At 48.1% G+C, this 13,779-nt stretch overlaps 2 protein-coding genes across 3 annotated transcripts in view; both read left to right on the top strand.

The window, feature by feature from the left end:
- Nucleotides 1-7,205, top strand: part of frmpd4 (FERM and PDZ domain containing 4) — a 38,550-nt gene extending 31,345 nt beyond the window's left edge. Inside the window, exons 11-18 of one of the 2 annotated variants that reach the window (XM_053877915.1) lie at nucleotides 367-503; nucleotides 658-784; nucleotides 893-982; nucleotides 1,048-1,230; nucleotides 1,305-1,425; nucleotides 1,493-2,470; nucleotides 2,767-3,918; nucleotides 5,678-7,205. In XM_053877915.1, the coding sequence (XP_053733890.1) occupies nucleotides 367-503; nucleotides 658-784; nucleotides 893-982; nucleotides 1,048-1,230; nucleotides 1,305-1,425; nucleotides 1,493-2,470; nucleotides 2,767-3,918; nucleotides 5,678-6,831 (3,942 nt within the window). In that variant the 3' untranslated portion in view covers nucleotides 6,832-7,205. The remainder of the gene's footprint in view (nucleotides 1-366; nucleotides 504-657; nucleotides 785-892; nucleotides 983-1,047; nucleotides 1,231-1,304; nucleotides 1,426-1,492; nucleotides 2,471-2,766; nucleotides 3,919-5,677) is intronic. The other variant, XM_053877917.1, reaches the window with a different exon arrangement.
- tlr7 (toll-like receptor 7) lies at nucleotides 6,959-13,483 on the top strand. Its single transcript, XM_053876772.1, is given in 2 exon segments — nucleotides 6,959-7,138; nucleotides 10,164-13,483. Coding segments are annotated over 2 exon segments (3,336 nt in total). The 3' UTR covers nucleotides 13,320-13,483.
- The last annotated feature ends 296 nt before the right edge of the window (nucleotides 13,484-13,779 follow it).

Here is a 13,779-nt window from a genome sequence, read left to right as displayed (position 1 = left end):
AGACGTTCCACGGTGTCTCATGCCATGCGTTTTGTTGGTTGTGTGGTCGTCTTGAGGCTCAGAATGAACCCAAACACGACCGCACCATTTCTACTGAGGAGCGTCCTGCAACCGGCTTTTCATTGCTCTACACACCAGCAACTGCTCGACTGGCTCATATTAACAGTGTCAGCAGCAAATTTTGGCAGAGCTCAGTGATGACACCAGAGTGATCCACCAGTTTGGACTGGCTCCTTTGATCGGTTAATTGTTAGAATCCTGTGTGGGAAATGTGCTGAAACACATGATGCATGACGATTTGTGGTGGGTTTCCCGGCAGCTTTGACGCATTGACTGAAACGTGACCCTGTCTTCTCTCTCCTCCAGAGTTGTAACGATGTGGTGCTGGAGAGATTCGGGTCAGAGCTGAAATATGACACGGCTCTCCGTCTGGCTGCCCTGCAAATGTACATTCTTACCATCAACACCAAGCAGTCCCAGAAAGTTTCCCTCAAATATATTGAGTAAGTGGATCGCGTTTCACGTACAGTGCCGTCTTCACAAAGATCCTGATCAGTTATGGACAGCACCATCTCCTGGTGGAGCTCCAGGGACCGATGTGGGGTCATTGTAAAATGAAGGATCGACGGGGTAACGTTCTGAAGTCTGTGTTTGCAGGAAGGAGTGGGGCTTGGCGTTGTTCCTGCCTCCTGCTGTGCTGTCGAGCATGAAGGAGAAGAACATCAAAAAGGCTCTTACTCACATCCTCAAAACCAACCAGAACCTGGTGCCACCGGGAAAAAAGGTAGCTTCATGTGCACACCTGTCATCTCCGTGTTTCACGGGAGCAAATTAAAAACACTGGAAGACGTTTCACTTTCACCTGTCATCACTTTGAACTTCCTCGTTCTAGCTCACGGCCTTGCAAGCAAAGGTCCATTATCTGAAGTATCTGAGTGACCTGAGGCTGTACGGAGGCAGAGTCTTCAAGTCCACACTCATAGTGAGTCAAACTTGTATTAGTCACTCAACTTTTGCAGTCAGTAAAGGCATCTTCCCATTCCACAGCAAGGAGAAAAGCACACGGAGGTGACCTTGCTGGTGGGGCCCAAATACGGCATCAGTCATGTGATCAACACCAAAACAAATCTGGTGGCACTTCTTGCCGACTTCAGCCACGTGAACAGGATTGAGATGTACACAGAGGACGAGAACCGAGTCCGGGTGGAGCTCCATGTCCTGGATGTGAAGGTTCGAGAGGATGATGTAAATAATGCCGGTCTGTTCTGCAGCCATTAAAACTGCGGCGTCTGCCTCTCTCACAGCCCATCACTCTCCTAATGCAATCTGTGGACGCCATGAATCTGGCCTGTCTGACCGCGGGCTACTACAGACTACTGGTGGACTCTCGGCGATCCATTTTCAACATGTCAAAGACTGCAGATGGTAGTGAAGCGGCACTGCAAATACACAACTGTCAGAGCCTGTTTTCAGTTTGGCTTCCTCTTTCCAGGCCAAGCCACAAAACTAAAGCAGAACTACCAACCCATCGAGTGCACGTACAGCACCCCGCACAAGGGCTACGAAGACAGAACCAGCCAGAGGTGCAGTCAGGAATTCTCGGACCAGGAGGGGGAATATCCCGACTGCGGGCGGTACGACGGCCAGTCTGTCTACATCTCCGAGATCCACCAGCCTCAGCACTCCATTCATATGGCCAAGAGAGCAGACTGCTGTCGGGCTGCCTGCTCCCAAACGTACCTCAATGTTCCACGAACCAATCCCCAAGACTTTGCTAGCAGTGCAAAGGTCTCCTTCATATTTGGAGATCCTTCTTTGGACACTGTAAACCCCCAGAATCTGGGCTATCAGAGACTGATGGACGACAGCTCCGAGATCATTGACCATCACAGCCCCATGTACAGGCGTCTGGAGGAGGACTTCAAGATGATGGACGCCATAGAGGACGGGTATCCGTACTCCACTAAAATCTTTGGTCCTGCCGAATGCATCGAGGAGCCGCTTCTGCACGACATCTGCTACGCAGAGACCACGGACGACGCGGAGGACGATGATGACATCAGCTGCGAGGAAGACCTGGTCATGAGTGACATCGATAAGCCAACCTTGTTGTCGCTGTCTGGGTCGAGTGATGACATCATCGACTTGACATCACTTCCCCCGCCTCCGGAGGGTGCAGATAACGAGGAGGACAACGATGTCCTCCTGGATTCTCTGAACTTGGCCATCGCCGCCCCTCCCCCAGGATTCAGGGACAGTTCCGACGAAGACGAGCAGCCGGGGGTCGGCAAACAAGGGCCCCAGGGGGCCTGCGACGTTATCCCTGTGTCGCTCATTGATTCGGTGCCCACCCACCGTGCAGAGGGACCTGTGGAGCCGCTGGACACGGCAATGGTGTCCACTTTGCAGGCTCTAGAAGCTCTTGCTGCGTCCGAAGACCAGAGCCCGGCACAGTCGGAGAGCAGCCCAGGTCCTCCTTACACTATTGTCACATTTATTCACTAACACTGTCCTGCCATCCACTTTTCATTCACTGATCTTGTTTTGCAATAAAGCCCATTTTGTTCTTCATTTGTCTTCTCTTTTTCTCATTTCATTTGTGTTCAGTCATGCATTTGTTTTGTGGTTCGCATGAGTTTATCAGTTTTGTTTTCCATTTCAAGGATTCTGGCTGTATACGAGGCACATTCTTCATCCACCGTCCTGTCACACATTTGGGTTCCTCCTTTCGTTGCTAACAGAGCTTTTGTTCTTTGTGACTCACAGGTGTAGAAATATCAAGAGCATTCAGTCCCGAGTCGTCAGATTCTGGAAATGAAACAAACTCGTCTGAGATGACAGAGAGCTCAGAGCTGGCCGCCGCCCAGCGTCACTCCGATAACCACCTGAGGATGAGTTCCTGCATGGCGGAGGGATACCAAGGACACGAGGAGAGGTCGGATGCCAGGAGCGAGCGTGGTGCCAAGACTGTTAAGCAGAACCAAGAGGACCCCAAATCCTCTGCTGTCGCCCCGTCCCAGCTTTGCCACTCAGACGGTGGCGAGATGGAACCGGAAACGATGGAGATCAAATCAGTCAGTGAATACTTCACGAAGATGCACATGAGCTCCATGATGAGTCGGCAGAGAGGGAAGCAGAGGGAGCCGGAGAGCAGGATCCACCGAGACTCCTCAGACAGGTCACATGGGACCTGTCAGGACATGGCGAGAGAGGAACCGCCTCATCTTGTCGGGAAGTATAATGCCTTCACTGTGAGAGACGCCTACTACATGAACCAGCTGGATTTGGGCCGAACTCACTTCAAAGAGAGACATCAAAAATGGCAGCAGCGAGAGCCGGTGAACAAAATGGAGAGAGAGAATCCTGCTCCAGAATGTGTGAACGAGTCACAAGCTTCCCACACAAACAGGTTGACAGTGAGGGGGGAGAAGCAGGACTCGGAGGATGGGAGCCAGCAGCTACATGCACATCTCCACTCCCCAGCCAAAGGACAAGCGCCCGCTGAGGCAGATGACACCTCGCAACAGGATGGCGAGCAGCAGAAAGTCCGAATCCCCCACTCAGATCAAGAGGCCACGCGGTTGTACGATTATCATGTGAACAAACGTATGTCATCCATCCAGAGTGAGGGCGTGCATTCACTACAGAGCTCACAGTGCTCCTCCATAGACGCCGGTTGTAGCACTGGCAGTAGCAGCTGTGTGACACCGATGGACTCGCCCCTGTGCACCACCGACAACATGCATGTGCTGTCAGAGTCGTCGCTGAAGGGGCTGGCTTACGCCACGGCTGAGGAGAAGACAGGCAAAGCCGGCCACGTCATCGACCCCACATTGTTGAGGAAGATCCACGCTGTCACCAGTGCCGAGCCGTCGATGGCACGGGAAGGGACCCACAAAAAGATGAAGGAAACCACAGGTAAAACCACACAGGAGATCTACAACTAAAGAGCGACACTCAAGTCATAGTGGCCTAAAAGTCCTGGCAGTATTTGTGCGCTTCGAATCATCATAACGCCACAAATATTTATCCGATTTAGAAAACCCCAACTCCGTCTGAAGGCGCTCATTTAAAGGGTCAATGACATCAAGTCAAATGAGACATAATTAGAAAGAAGAAATACTGCGTGAGACGAGTGCGATGTACGGAGCCCTGGAAGTGACATGCATCTCGCAATAATGCGCATCTCGAGACAACGGTTATCTCAAGATCATTTTAATCTCAAGATACAGTCGTAAACGACAGCGCATGCTGCCTCCCATGGCTTCGTAACTCAACGTTGTCAGTCACTGTCTGCAAGTCAGTGTGCTTTTAACACTCTGATCAAGTGCCATCTCCTCAAAATAATACCACATGTGGTACTACGAGTCTCTGGAAGCGACATGCATGTCTTTATTTATTTTTTATCCGGAGATACAAATTATCTCTAGATAACTGTTATCTCGGGAGATAAAAAATAAAGTCATGCATGCCACATGTGGTATTACTTTGAGGAGAAGGCACTTGATCAGAGTGTTAAAAGCGCACTGACTTTGCCGTCAGCAATATTCTGACTTGCAGACAGCGAATGACAACGGTGACGAGCAGTTACAAAGCCATGGGAGACATGGTGGTTACAGGAAGTAATTGTTTCTCTACTAATTACCACCAGATAACAGTTTTGTCTCGAGATAACGGTTATCTCAGGCTAAAAAAATAAAGTCATGCATGTCACCTCCAAAAAAAAATAAACATAAGCATGTCACTTCCAGGGCTCTGTAGCGATGCTTGGGTCACTGGGTCAAACACCAGTGCCATCTCTGGGCCAGTCTCCAACCCCGCTGCAACTTTCTGCCACTTTTATGATACATTTCTGTTTGCTTACGTTTGAAAGCTGAGAGTATTGCAGTCGGACTCAGAACCTGTTTGAGGCAAACTTGCAGAGCAGCATAAGGATGGCTGCAGATGGCGATGGTCACCACTTGTCCCTCGTTCTTTTAAGTTGCGTCACCATTTCTCCTGACACTACACATCTTTTGGGGAGAGCAGCAAGCTCACTGGCACGACCACATCCAGCAAGCGGGCAATGGTTCAGCGTCTCCTCCCTGACACTCAAGCTAAAACCTTGTTTACCTGAACGTCGGATGCGCCACATTTCCGACTCACTGCGCTGAGTTTGAATTAAACTTCACACTTATTTACTTGGTAGATGACGATCATTCATACTGCATATTTGTGCAGAGGTCCACAAGTTGGAAACTTTTCAGAAAAGGGGACAAACGCACCCACACGGTGAACAATTCTGTTGCCACACAGTCATGAGGGTCAACTACAACGCTGTTCTGGAGCAGCGTGTGCTCCAGTAACACAATTTCAAACATCCAACTCAGATAACAATCCTGAGTCAAGGATTGAGTTCACGTGAACCAAACAGTTGGCCAACAACACTAAAAAAAGAATGCTGCCGAAGGGAACGTGGGAAGAGGAACCAGAGCAACTTCTCACACCCTCTTCCTTTTCTTGTGTAAATCATGTATTTAGCTGGTTTTCACATCACTTAAGTAGGAAGTGAGGACCAGTGACGAACAGCTTCCTTCGGCTTGAGTGTCGCTTTTTACCGGATTCCTTGACTGCCTGCACAAAACTGTCTAATGGATGCTTAACAGTTGTCTTTGTTCTCCTGCTGCCCCTAGTGTAGCTTGGACACAGCTGAAGAAGGTTGGGGAAGAGTCATCCTTAGCTCGCTGTAATGAGACCACCGCCACAGCCATGTCACCATCCTCATTACGAAGTAGCACACAGCCCAGCGGCCAAACAGTGGCTGGACCCGAGCCTGACCGACGAGGCATAGACCTCCCCGCAAGCAAATCTTCCTGTGATCTCATGGCCGGCAGCCTCAGGAGGCCTTGCAAGAGCCGCACTCTCAGGAGGACTTGGAGCACCATCATGCCAGGAACCAGAAGCCTGGAGTCACTGTTAGATAAGACCAAAGCTACTCTAGCCGGGCGAGAAGAAGGTCAGAAAGTGTCAGCTAAAGATGCCTCCAAAGTTCAGAAGATATTCTCTGCCAAGGCTTTAGCCCAGAGTTCATTCCAAGCTTCGATCACCTTTGACCCATCAAGTGTGAGGCCGAGAGAGGGGCCTTCTGCTGCCCTGCCACAGTCGAGGTTGGACGGAGCTGAGCGTAGGCGCCATAGGCCCTTCAATTGCTGGTTCACACGGAGCAAAAAAAATTCTGACGACAAAAGCAGAGAGCGAAAATCCACCGTCCACAGCAGCGGGGAGGAAACGAGCGTGGCCGGAAAAGGTGCGGCGACCAGCGGCATGAGCTTGGAAGACAGGCTGTCACGTGTTAACTCCATGAAGGGGAAAACCTACAGCCTACAGACAGGATTTGCACTTGCACAGAGCGATGCCTTAGAGATCATGAACTTGGTGCGCTGCAGTGTCGTGCCCAGGGGTCAGGGGTCAGGGGTCGACGAAGACGTCACGCAGCTGCTCATCTCACAGGCCAAAATGTTGAGCAACTCCTGCAGTCAGATGGCTGTGGAGTATCGAAGCCCGGAGGAGTTGCTGCTCACTCTGACGCACAGCTTCCACACACTCTGTTGCCTCGCACAAGCCTGCATGTCACTTTTGGAAGGCCTGGGCGTGGAGAGCGAGCGGCGCCAGGCGGTCGCCATGGTGGACGAGGTGGTCGTCAACTATGTGTGTCTGCTGAAAGCTGCAGAAGAGGCTGCAGTGGTGTCCCCCAGCGATCAGAGTGTGAGCGCCTTGACTCGCCACTCAGCCACCACGTCCACTATTCTAAACTCACTCACTCACTTTGTGACAACGATGCTCAGCAAATAAGCAGTTTGGTTCGGTGTACTGATCTGAAAGCCATATAACAGAGGTGAGTGTAAACTACAATGCAAATGGCAGCCGGAAAAAACAATGCCTTGTGTACACTATATTTTATTTTGTAAAGGAGAAATTTATGAAAGTTTTAAGAAGATTATATAATAATAATCCTATAACCCTCAGCCAAAAATATAACAACCAATGTGTTATTATTCTTTTTCATTTGTTGGAAGCATCTTTGTTCACAATAAAAGTGTATATTATTGAGAGAGATGTTCTGCTCATTGCACAGTAAATACTCTTAAAGTTACTTACTGTATAACACTGTGTACACTTTGTTATTTTGTCATTACAGAGATAAAACGTTTTGAAACATCATCAGCAAATGACTCGTCTTTCTTTGTGTGCAGTGCAATCGGATAAGCATGGCCACCTCTGTGATGAGAAAAGTTTTTGTACTGTCCGAGTACTGTCCACCAGCCACTGTACATTTCAGGACTTTATTTGGAGGAAGTCATCTTGTTTTACTCGCTCATGTGCTCATGCATCTATCTGCTGAAGAGGCCCAGACCTCTCTCCCCAAAACTCCTCCAACTCCCTATCCTCTGAGGATCTAGCAGTGGATCTACCCCGAGTCTCTCACAGGTGATTGAGCTTTTCTCAAAATGCATGTCAAACCAAGACGAGATGGAGAACGAGACTAACAGCCATCAGGCAGGTTTAATCCAGCCTATGATAAGCGCTAGGCCGACCCACAGAGATGATTCCATGATATTAGTGCAGCTAAAGAAACAAATACTTGGGAGTCGCTGCGCTGGACCCCAGTTGCGAACCCATGAATGAATGTGCTCCGTCAGCATCAACCCTTTACTGGCTGAAGAAGACGGCACATTTTGCGTCCAAGTGTTTCTCGTTTCTCAAGACAAATTTAATGACGTGGATGAGGAGCGCTTTTTCTCCATTCATATCGTGAGACGGAATCTGAACGCACACCTCCCCCCCAACACTGCATTATTCATGGAAAAGATTTCTGGGTCCATGTTTAATTTCATACTGACGGTTAATAATTTAGAGTCAAACAATAACTCGACCCTACAGTGCTCCTGCATTAAAAATGGCGCTCCATTCTGTAGCTGCAGTTTTCACAGTTGCGTAATTGTGTACCGTGTTGAGTTCATCACAACAGTCCGAGGCTTATAAAACTAATGTCACCTTGCTGGTTGGAACGAGTATAAAATAGAAATACAAGCTCTGTAATTCTCTGGAATGATTTGTTCTAGTGCTGTCTGTAGATTAAAATGTTTACTCTCATTTAACCGCACAGCAGTTTTCTGTTCTATATGTAATTTAAAGGAAGAGTTTTGTCAAGAGTTTCATTTGCGATGAATCTTAAATGAACTCTGCTTTAAAGCCATTAAATAACAAGAAAGATTTCTACGTGGAGTGGAGGTATGTTCCACCCTAAGGCCATTCAGAGTCCAAATTTCTGAAGTCTCCCAGCCTTAGATGCACATCACCCGTCTCACTTCCATCCCCCTAGTGGGCGATCAATCCCACTGCACTGGGAGTCATTATGGTAAAGTGCTACCAACCATGCCACCGACACTTCACATGCCCTCCCTTAGCATGGTGCCGCCGCTCCAAACACGTTTACAGCACCAAAGCCTGGATGGTTTCACTGTGCTCCTCGCAACCTCCTCCTTAACCCACACTGCACTGGTGCAGCGTGAGAGGCTGTAGCGACATCACAATTACAGTCGTTTTTGGCATCCCCATGTTCCGTTACTGTTAAAATAAAATTGGAATACGCTTTTGAGATTTGTTAGCGCGCTCAAAAGCTGGTCCAACGAACCACGGCCCGACGTACAGTGCATGGGTTTCTTCCGATGCTTTCGCATGTCGTTTCCAACCCCATATTCTGTACACGACGGCCCTGTGCTGTCATCTGTACCGTGTACCTCACGACCTACAAATGAAGCATTGTAGAGAGGTTCATCAAAAATGAGCTTTCTGAAGTTTGAGGTCTCTTGACAATGCAGTTATGAAGGTTAAAAATGGAGCATTGAGCTGATGGGGAAGTGACGCTGTGTAAATATAAACACCCCACACTGGCACCTGTGAGTTTCAGCTCCTTTTTTGCCTCGACACCATCTCATTTCTCCCTGCTGCTGCTGATGAACTGAACCGTCTCCATCGTGCGTGAATAATGGCGCTCCGCTTGGTAAGATTGTTCTTCCTAACTCAAGGTCTTTAAATGCCAAATGTTCTTCATATCTGCAGTTAAATGAGACAGCAGTCATTGTCATTTATGACCAACTGAATTGGGAACATCCATTTGGTCGATTAAGAATTGCAGTGAGGCATGGGGACACGAACGAAAGAATGAATGAGAGAATGAACGACGAACGTGTCAATGACTACGAAGTCTCAAGTAATTCAAGCTGACCTATGAATACCAGTAGTTTAGTCAAACAAATTGACTGATTTGACTTTTTTACTATTTAACTACACAGAGGTATTGCAGGTCTAATACCTTTCTCATGCCATTGGGGGTTCTAATGTCTAAAGCAATAGAGGTCAAATGGCAGGAAGCCTCAAAAAGGAAAGTCTCTATTGGCGGTCGTAGATCGTAGAATCACCTGAATTGCATAATGGCTATGATTCGTTTGCTGCCTGGAGGTCGAGCGGCACCGCATACAGCAGCTGCCTGCTGAAGACAACAGCAATACAAAATAGTCACAAACATCTGCTTGAAAGTTGCTAGATTGGTCTTGAAAATGTCTCACTTGATTGCCAAAACCCTTCTGGACTTCGGAACATTTTGATATATAGGTGGAACCAAATGCGAGTCCAGCAGCCTCAAAAACAACAACGATGAAAGAGAAGCTTCAGATCCAACAGACTTAAGGCTGTGGCCTGGGCCGAGCTCTTTTTCTGAGTTGAACCTAGTTTCTGTTCAGCTCCACTTCAAATTTGAATACCGGATGAGACAAACAGCATAGAGAGCGTTGAAGTGGAAAGACCACACGAGGCAGTAATGCATTCTAGCTTGGTCTGGTCAATGTCACCCATGGAGCACAGCAACAGCACCAGCCTCTTCAAACCCGGATAGCTGAGAGTTCTGGGTTAAAGGAGAAATCAAGATGCAAATCCAAGTGAAGTACTTGTAAAAGTAGTTCCAAGTCTAGTGCTTGAATCCTGACTTTGGTGAATGAGAACCTTCCAAAACACATCCAGACAATCCACTTTCCTCCACTTGAGAATAGGATGAACATGCTGTTGTGTCTCTATGTGCATCATCTGATCAATGGAGAACCAGCTGACTGACGCGATGACTTGTTTCTGTGCAGGTGTGTGTCATACTCTTGGGTCTGTGCGATTGTCTGACAATGACAGCTGCTACCATTTACTATCCCAAAACTCTGCCATGTGACGTGAGCGAAGACCGTAACAGCAGTGCTGTGACGGTGGACTGCACAGAGAGAGGCCTGGTGCACGTACCACCCGACATCCCCAGAGAGACCACCAATCTGACGCTCACCATCAACCACATCCACGAGTTCAACTCCAGCTCCTTCAGCGACCTGCACAACCTCACCGAGATCGACATGAGGTGCAACTGTGTGCCCATCAAGATCGGACCCAAAGACCACATATGTACGAGGAGCGTCATCATACATGACGACACTTTCTCCACCTTGAGGAGTCTTCGTGCTCTCTACTTGGATGGCAACCAGCTCTCAGAAATCCCGAGAGGCCTCCCTTCTGACTTGATCCTGCTGAGCCTGGAGGTCAATCACATCTACGATATCTCCAGAAAAAACCTCTCTGACGTCACCAATGTCCAAATCCTCTATCTGGGTCAGAACTGTTACTACCGAAACCCCTGCAACGTGTCCTACAGCATCGAGGAGGGCACTTTTGCACATCTCAACAATTTAACGCTGCTGTCCCTCAAGTCAAACAACCTATCTTTCATCCCACATCAACTCCCGGCCACCCTGAAGGAGTTATACCTCTACAACAACAACATTGAGTCGGTCACAGCAGAGGACTTCAAGAATCTCACCAACTTGGAGATTCTAGACATTAGCGGAAACTGCCCACGGTGCTACAACGCCCCTTTCCCCTGCACCCCCTGCCCAAATAATTCACCGCTTCGCATCAACAGCTCGGCTTTCAAAATGCTCACCAAACTGAAGACCTTACGTTTACGAAGTAACTCTCTGAGAAGCGTGTCGCCGAAGTGGTTCCACAGTACCAAAGATCTGAGGGTGCTTGATTTATCTTCAAACTTTTTATCAAGTGAAATAAAGTCAACCAATTTTCCTTATTACCTCGGCAAACTAGAAGAAATCGACCTCTCGTTTAATTACGAGCTTCAGCAGTATCCCCAAACTTTGATTCTTAGCAAGAACTTTTCCTCCCTAAAGTCCCTGAAAATTTTCAGATTAAAGGGCTACATCTTCCAGCAGCTGCCACCAGAGAGCATCGATCCTCTAAAAGCTTTAAAGAACCTGGAGATTGTAGATTTGGGCACAAACTTCATCAAAATGGCAAATCTGAGCATCCTCATGGAACTAAAAAGTTTCAAAATCATCAGCCTCTCTGACAACAAAATATCGTCGCCCTCCGATGGCCAGGAGATGTTGGGGTTGCCCCCAAAGGTGACCGAGTTCTGGTCGCCAATGTCGCCTGCCATAGAGCACCAAAACAATGATGTCAGAGAGATCCACTACTTTAGATACGATGAGTACGCACGCAGCTGCAAACATAAAGATAAAGAAGTGGGAGTCCTCCTCTCTTTTGTCAAACAAGAATGCAGTGATTATGGGAAGACTCTTGATGTCAGCAGGAACAACATATTCTTCCTGCATAGTCGATTCCTCAACCTCGGAGAGCTGCGTTGCCTCAACCTCTCCGGGAATCTGATGAGTCAGAGTCTGAATGGTACAGAGTTCACCTATCTCAGCAACCTTAAATATTTGGACTTCTCCTCCAACCGTCTGGACCTGCTCTACTCCACAGCCTTTCAGGAGCTGAAGAAGCTCACAGTCCTGGACATCAGCCACAACAACCACTACTTTGAGTCGGAGGGCGTCACACACATGCTTAATTTTACCAAAAATCTAAAGAATCTGAAGAAACTGATGATGAACCACAACAAGATCTCTACGTCCACAAACAAGGAGCTGGAAAGCGAGTCGCTGGAGCACTTGGAGTTCAGAGATAACCGTTTGGACCTGATGTGGCGGGACGGGGACAGCAGGTACTTCAACTATTTCAAGAAACTAGTCAATTTAGTTGTCCTTGACATTTCTCACAACAGCCTCACATATATTCCGAAGTTGGTCTTTAGCGGACTACCTGCCAAACTGTCAAAGCTCTACCTGAGAAACAACAAACTGAAGACTTTTGACTGGGAAAAACTAGAACTTCTAACCTGCCTGCAGGTGTTAGATCTGAGTACAAATCACTTGACCGAAGTGCCAGCCACGCTGTCGGCCTCTGCCAAGTCCCTGAAGAAGCTCATCTTGCACGACAACCAGCTTGCCCAACTGACACCAGACTTCCTAAAAGGCGCCTTTAACTTGACACACCTGGACCTCAGTTTCAATCTCATCCAATACATTGAACAATCCAGCTTCCCCGATGATGTGGTCAATGGGATGCAGACACTGCTTTTGAACAACAACAGCTTCCTTTGCACGTGTAGGGCCACTTCATTCATCAGATGGCTCAACACAACCAAGGTGACCATCCCAAGACTGGGCTACGACGTGACCTGCGATGCGCCTGGCACACTGCAAGGTTCCCCGGTCATCTCTGTTGACCTGCAGGCCTGTCAGTACAGCTACCTCTCCATCTTACTCTACACTCTCATGACCTCCTCCGTCCTCAGCCTACTCGTTCTGTCCATCTCCAGCCATCTCTTCCTCTGGGATGTCTGGTACTTATACCACTTTTGCTGGGCGAAGCTCCGTGGTTACAAACGTTTGCACTCTCAAAGCAACGTCTTTGACGCCTTTGTTTTATACGACAAAGACGATCCCGCTGTGTCCGAGTGGGTTTGGAGGGAGATGTCCACTAACTTGGAAGAGCGTGGGGACCGAAGACTGACACTGTGTCTGGAGGAACGGGACTGGATACCAGGTTGTCCCACGGTTGACAGCCTCTCGCAGAGCATCCATAAGAGCAAGTGGACAGTATTCATCTTGACCAACAGCTACATCAAAAGCGGTGGCTTCAAGACGGCGTTCTACATGGCCCACCAGAGGCTCATGGATGAGAAAAAAGATGTCATCGTTCTCATCCTCTTGGAGAAAGTACCTTGCAACTCGAAGTACCTGAGACTGAGAAGGCGGTTGTACAAACGATCTGTCCTGGAGTGGCCAACAAATCCACAAGCTGAACCGTATTTCTGGTACAGCCTCAGGAGTGTGTTACTGACCCAGGGACAGACACAGTACAATAGTCTTTTCAAGGAGACGCTGTAGATCACACATGTCAAACTCAGGGCCTGGGGTCACATCTGACCCGACAAGTCCTTTTACATGTCCTGAAGGAATTGCCTCCATATTAATTTCAAGCTCATAAAAAAAAAGAAAAAAAGTAAATGGCGAAGAAAGATGTTGAGCCCAACGATGGGAGAGAACCACTATTGAAGCAGAACAACTTATGTATTTTGACTCTGGACAGAGAAGCTGAATGCCAAAGTGCTTTTTTTCATGCTGATTGCTCAATAAAGTAAAGCTAAACTTGCACTGTGACAAGAATGATCCTGGTTTATACTGAGCAGCGTAGTTGCTTTTTCTTTATTATGTTCACAGCTTCCTTTAATGGCACGCCCTCGTCATGAATGTCACTGTGCTTCTGGAAATACACCTTATATTTCACCACAGCCGGAGACAAGGTACAACTTCATTTCCAGCTGACCAAGGAGAAGACTGCTGCTTT

This window comes from Synchiropus splendidus, chromosome 10 (genome assembly GCF_027744825.2).
Source record: "Synchiropus splendidus isolate RoL2022-P1 chromosome 10, RoL_Sspl_1.0, whole genome shotgun sequence".
Lineage (NCBI taxonomy): Eukaryota > Metazoa > Chordata > Actinopteri > Syngnathiformes > Callionymidae > Synchiropus > Synchiropus splendidus.
The sequence above is the reverse complement of the archived record's forward strand: the minus strand, read 5'-3'. Positions and strand labels throughout refer to the sequence as shown.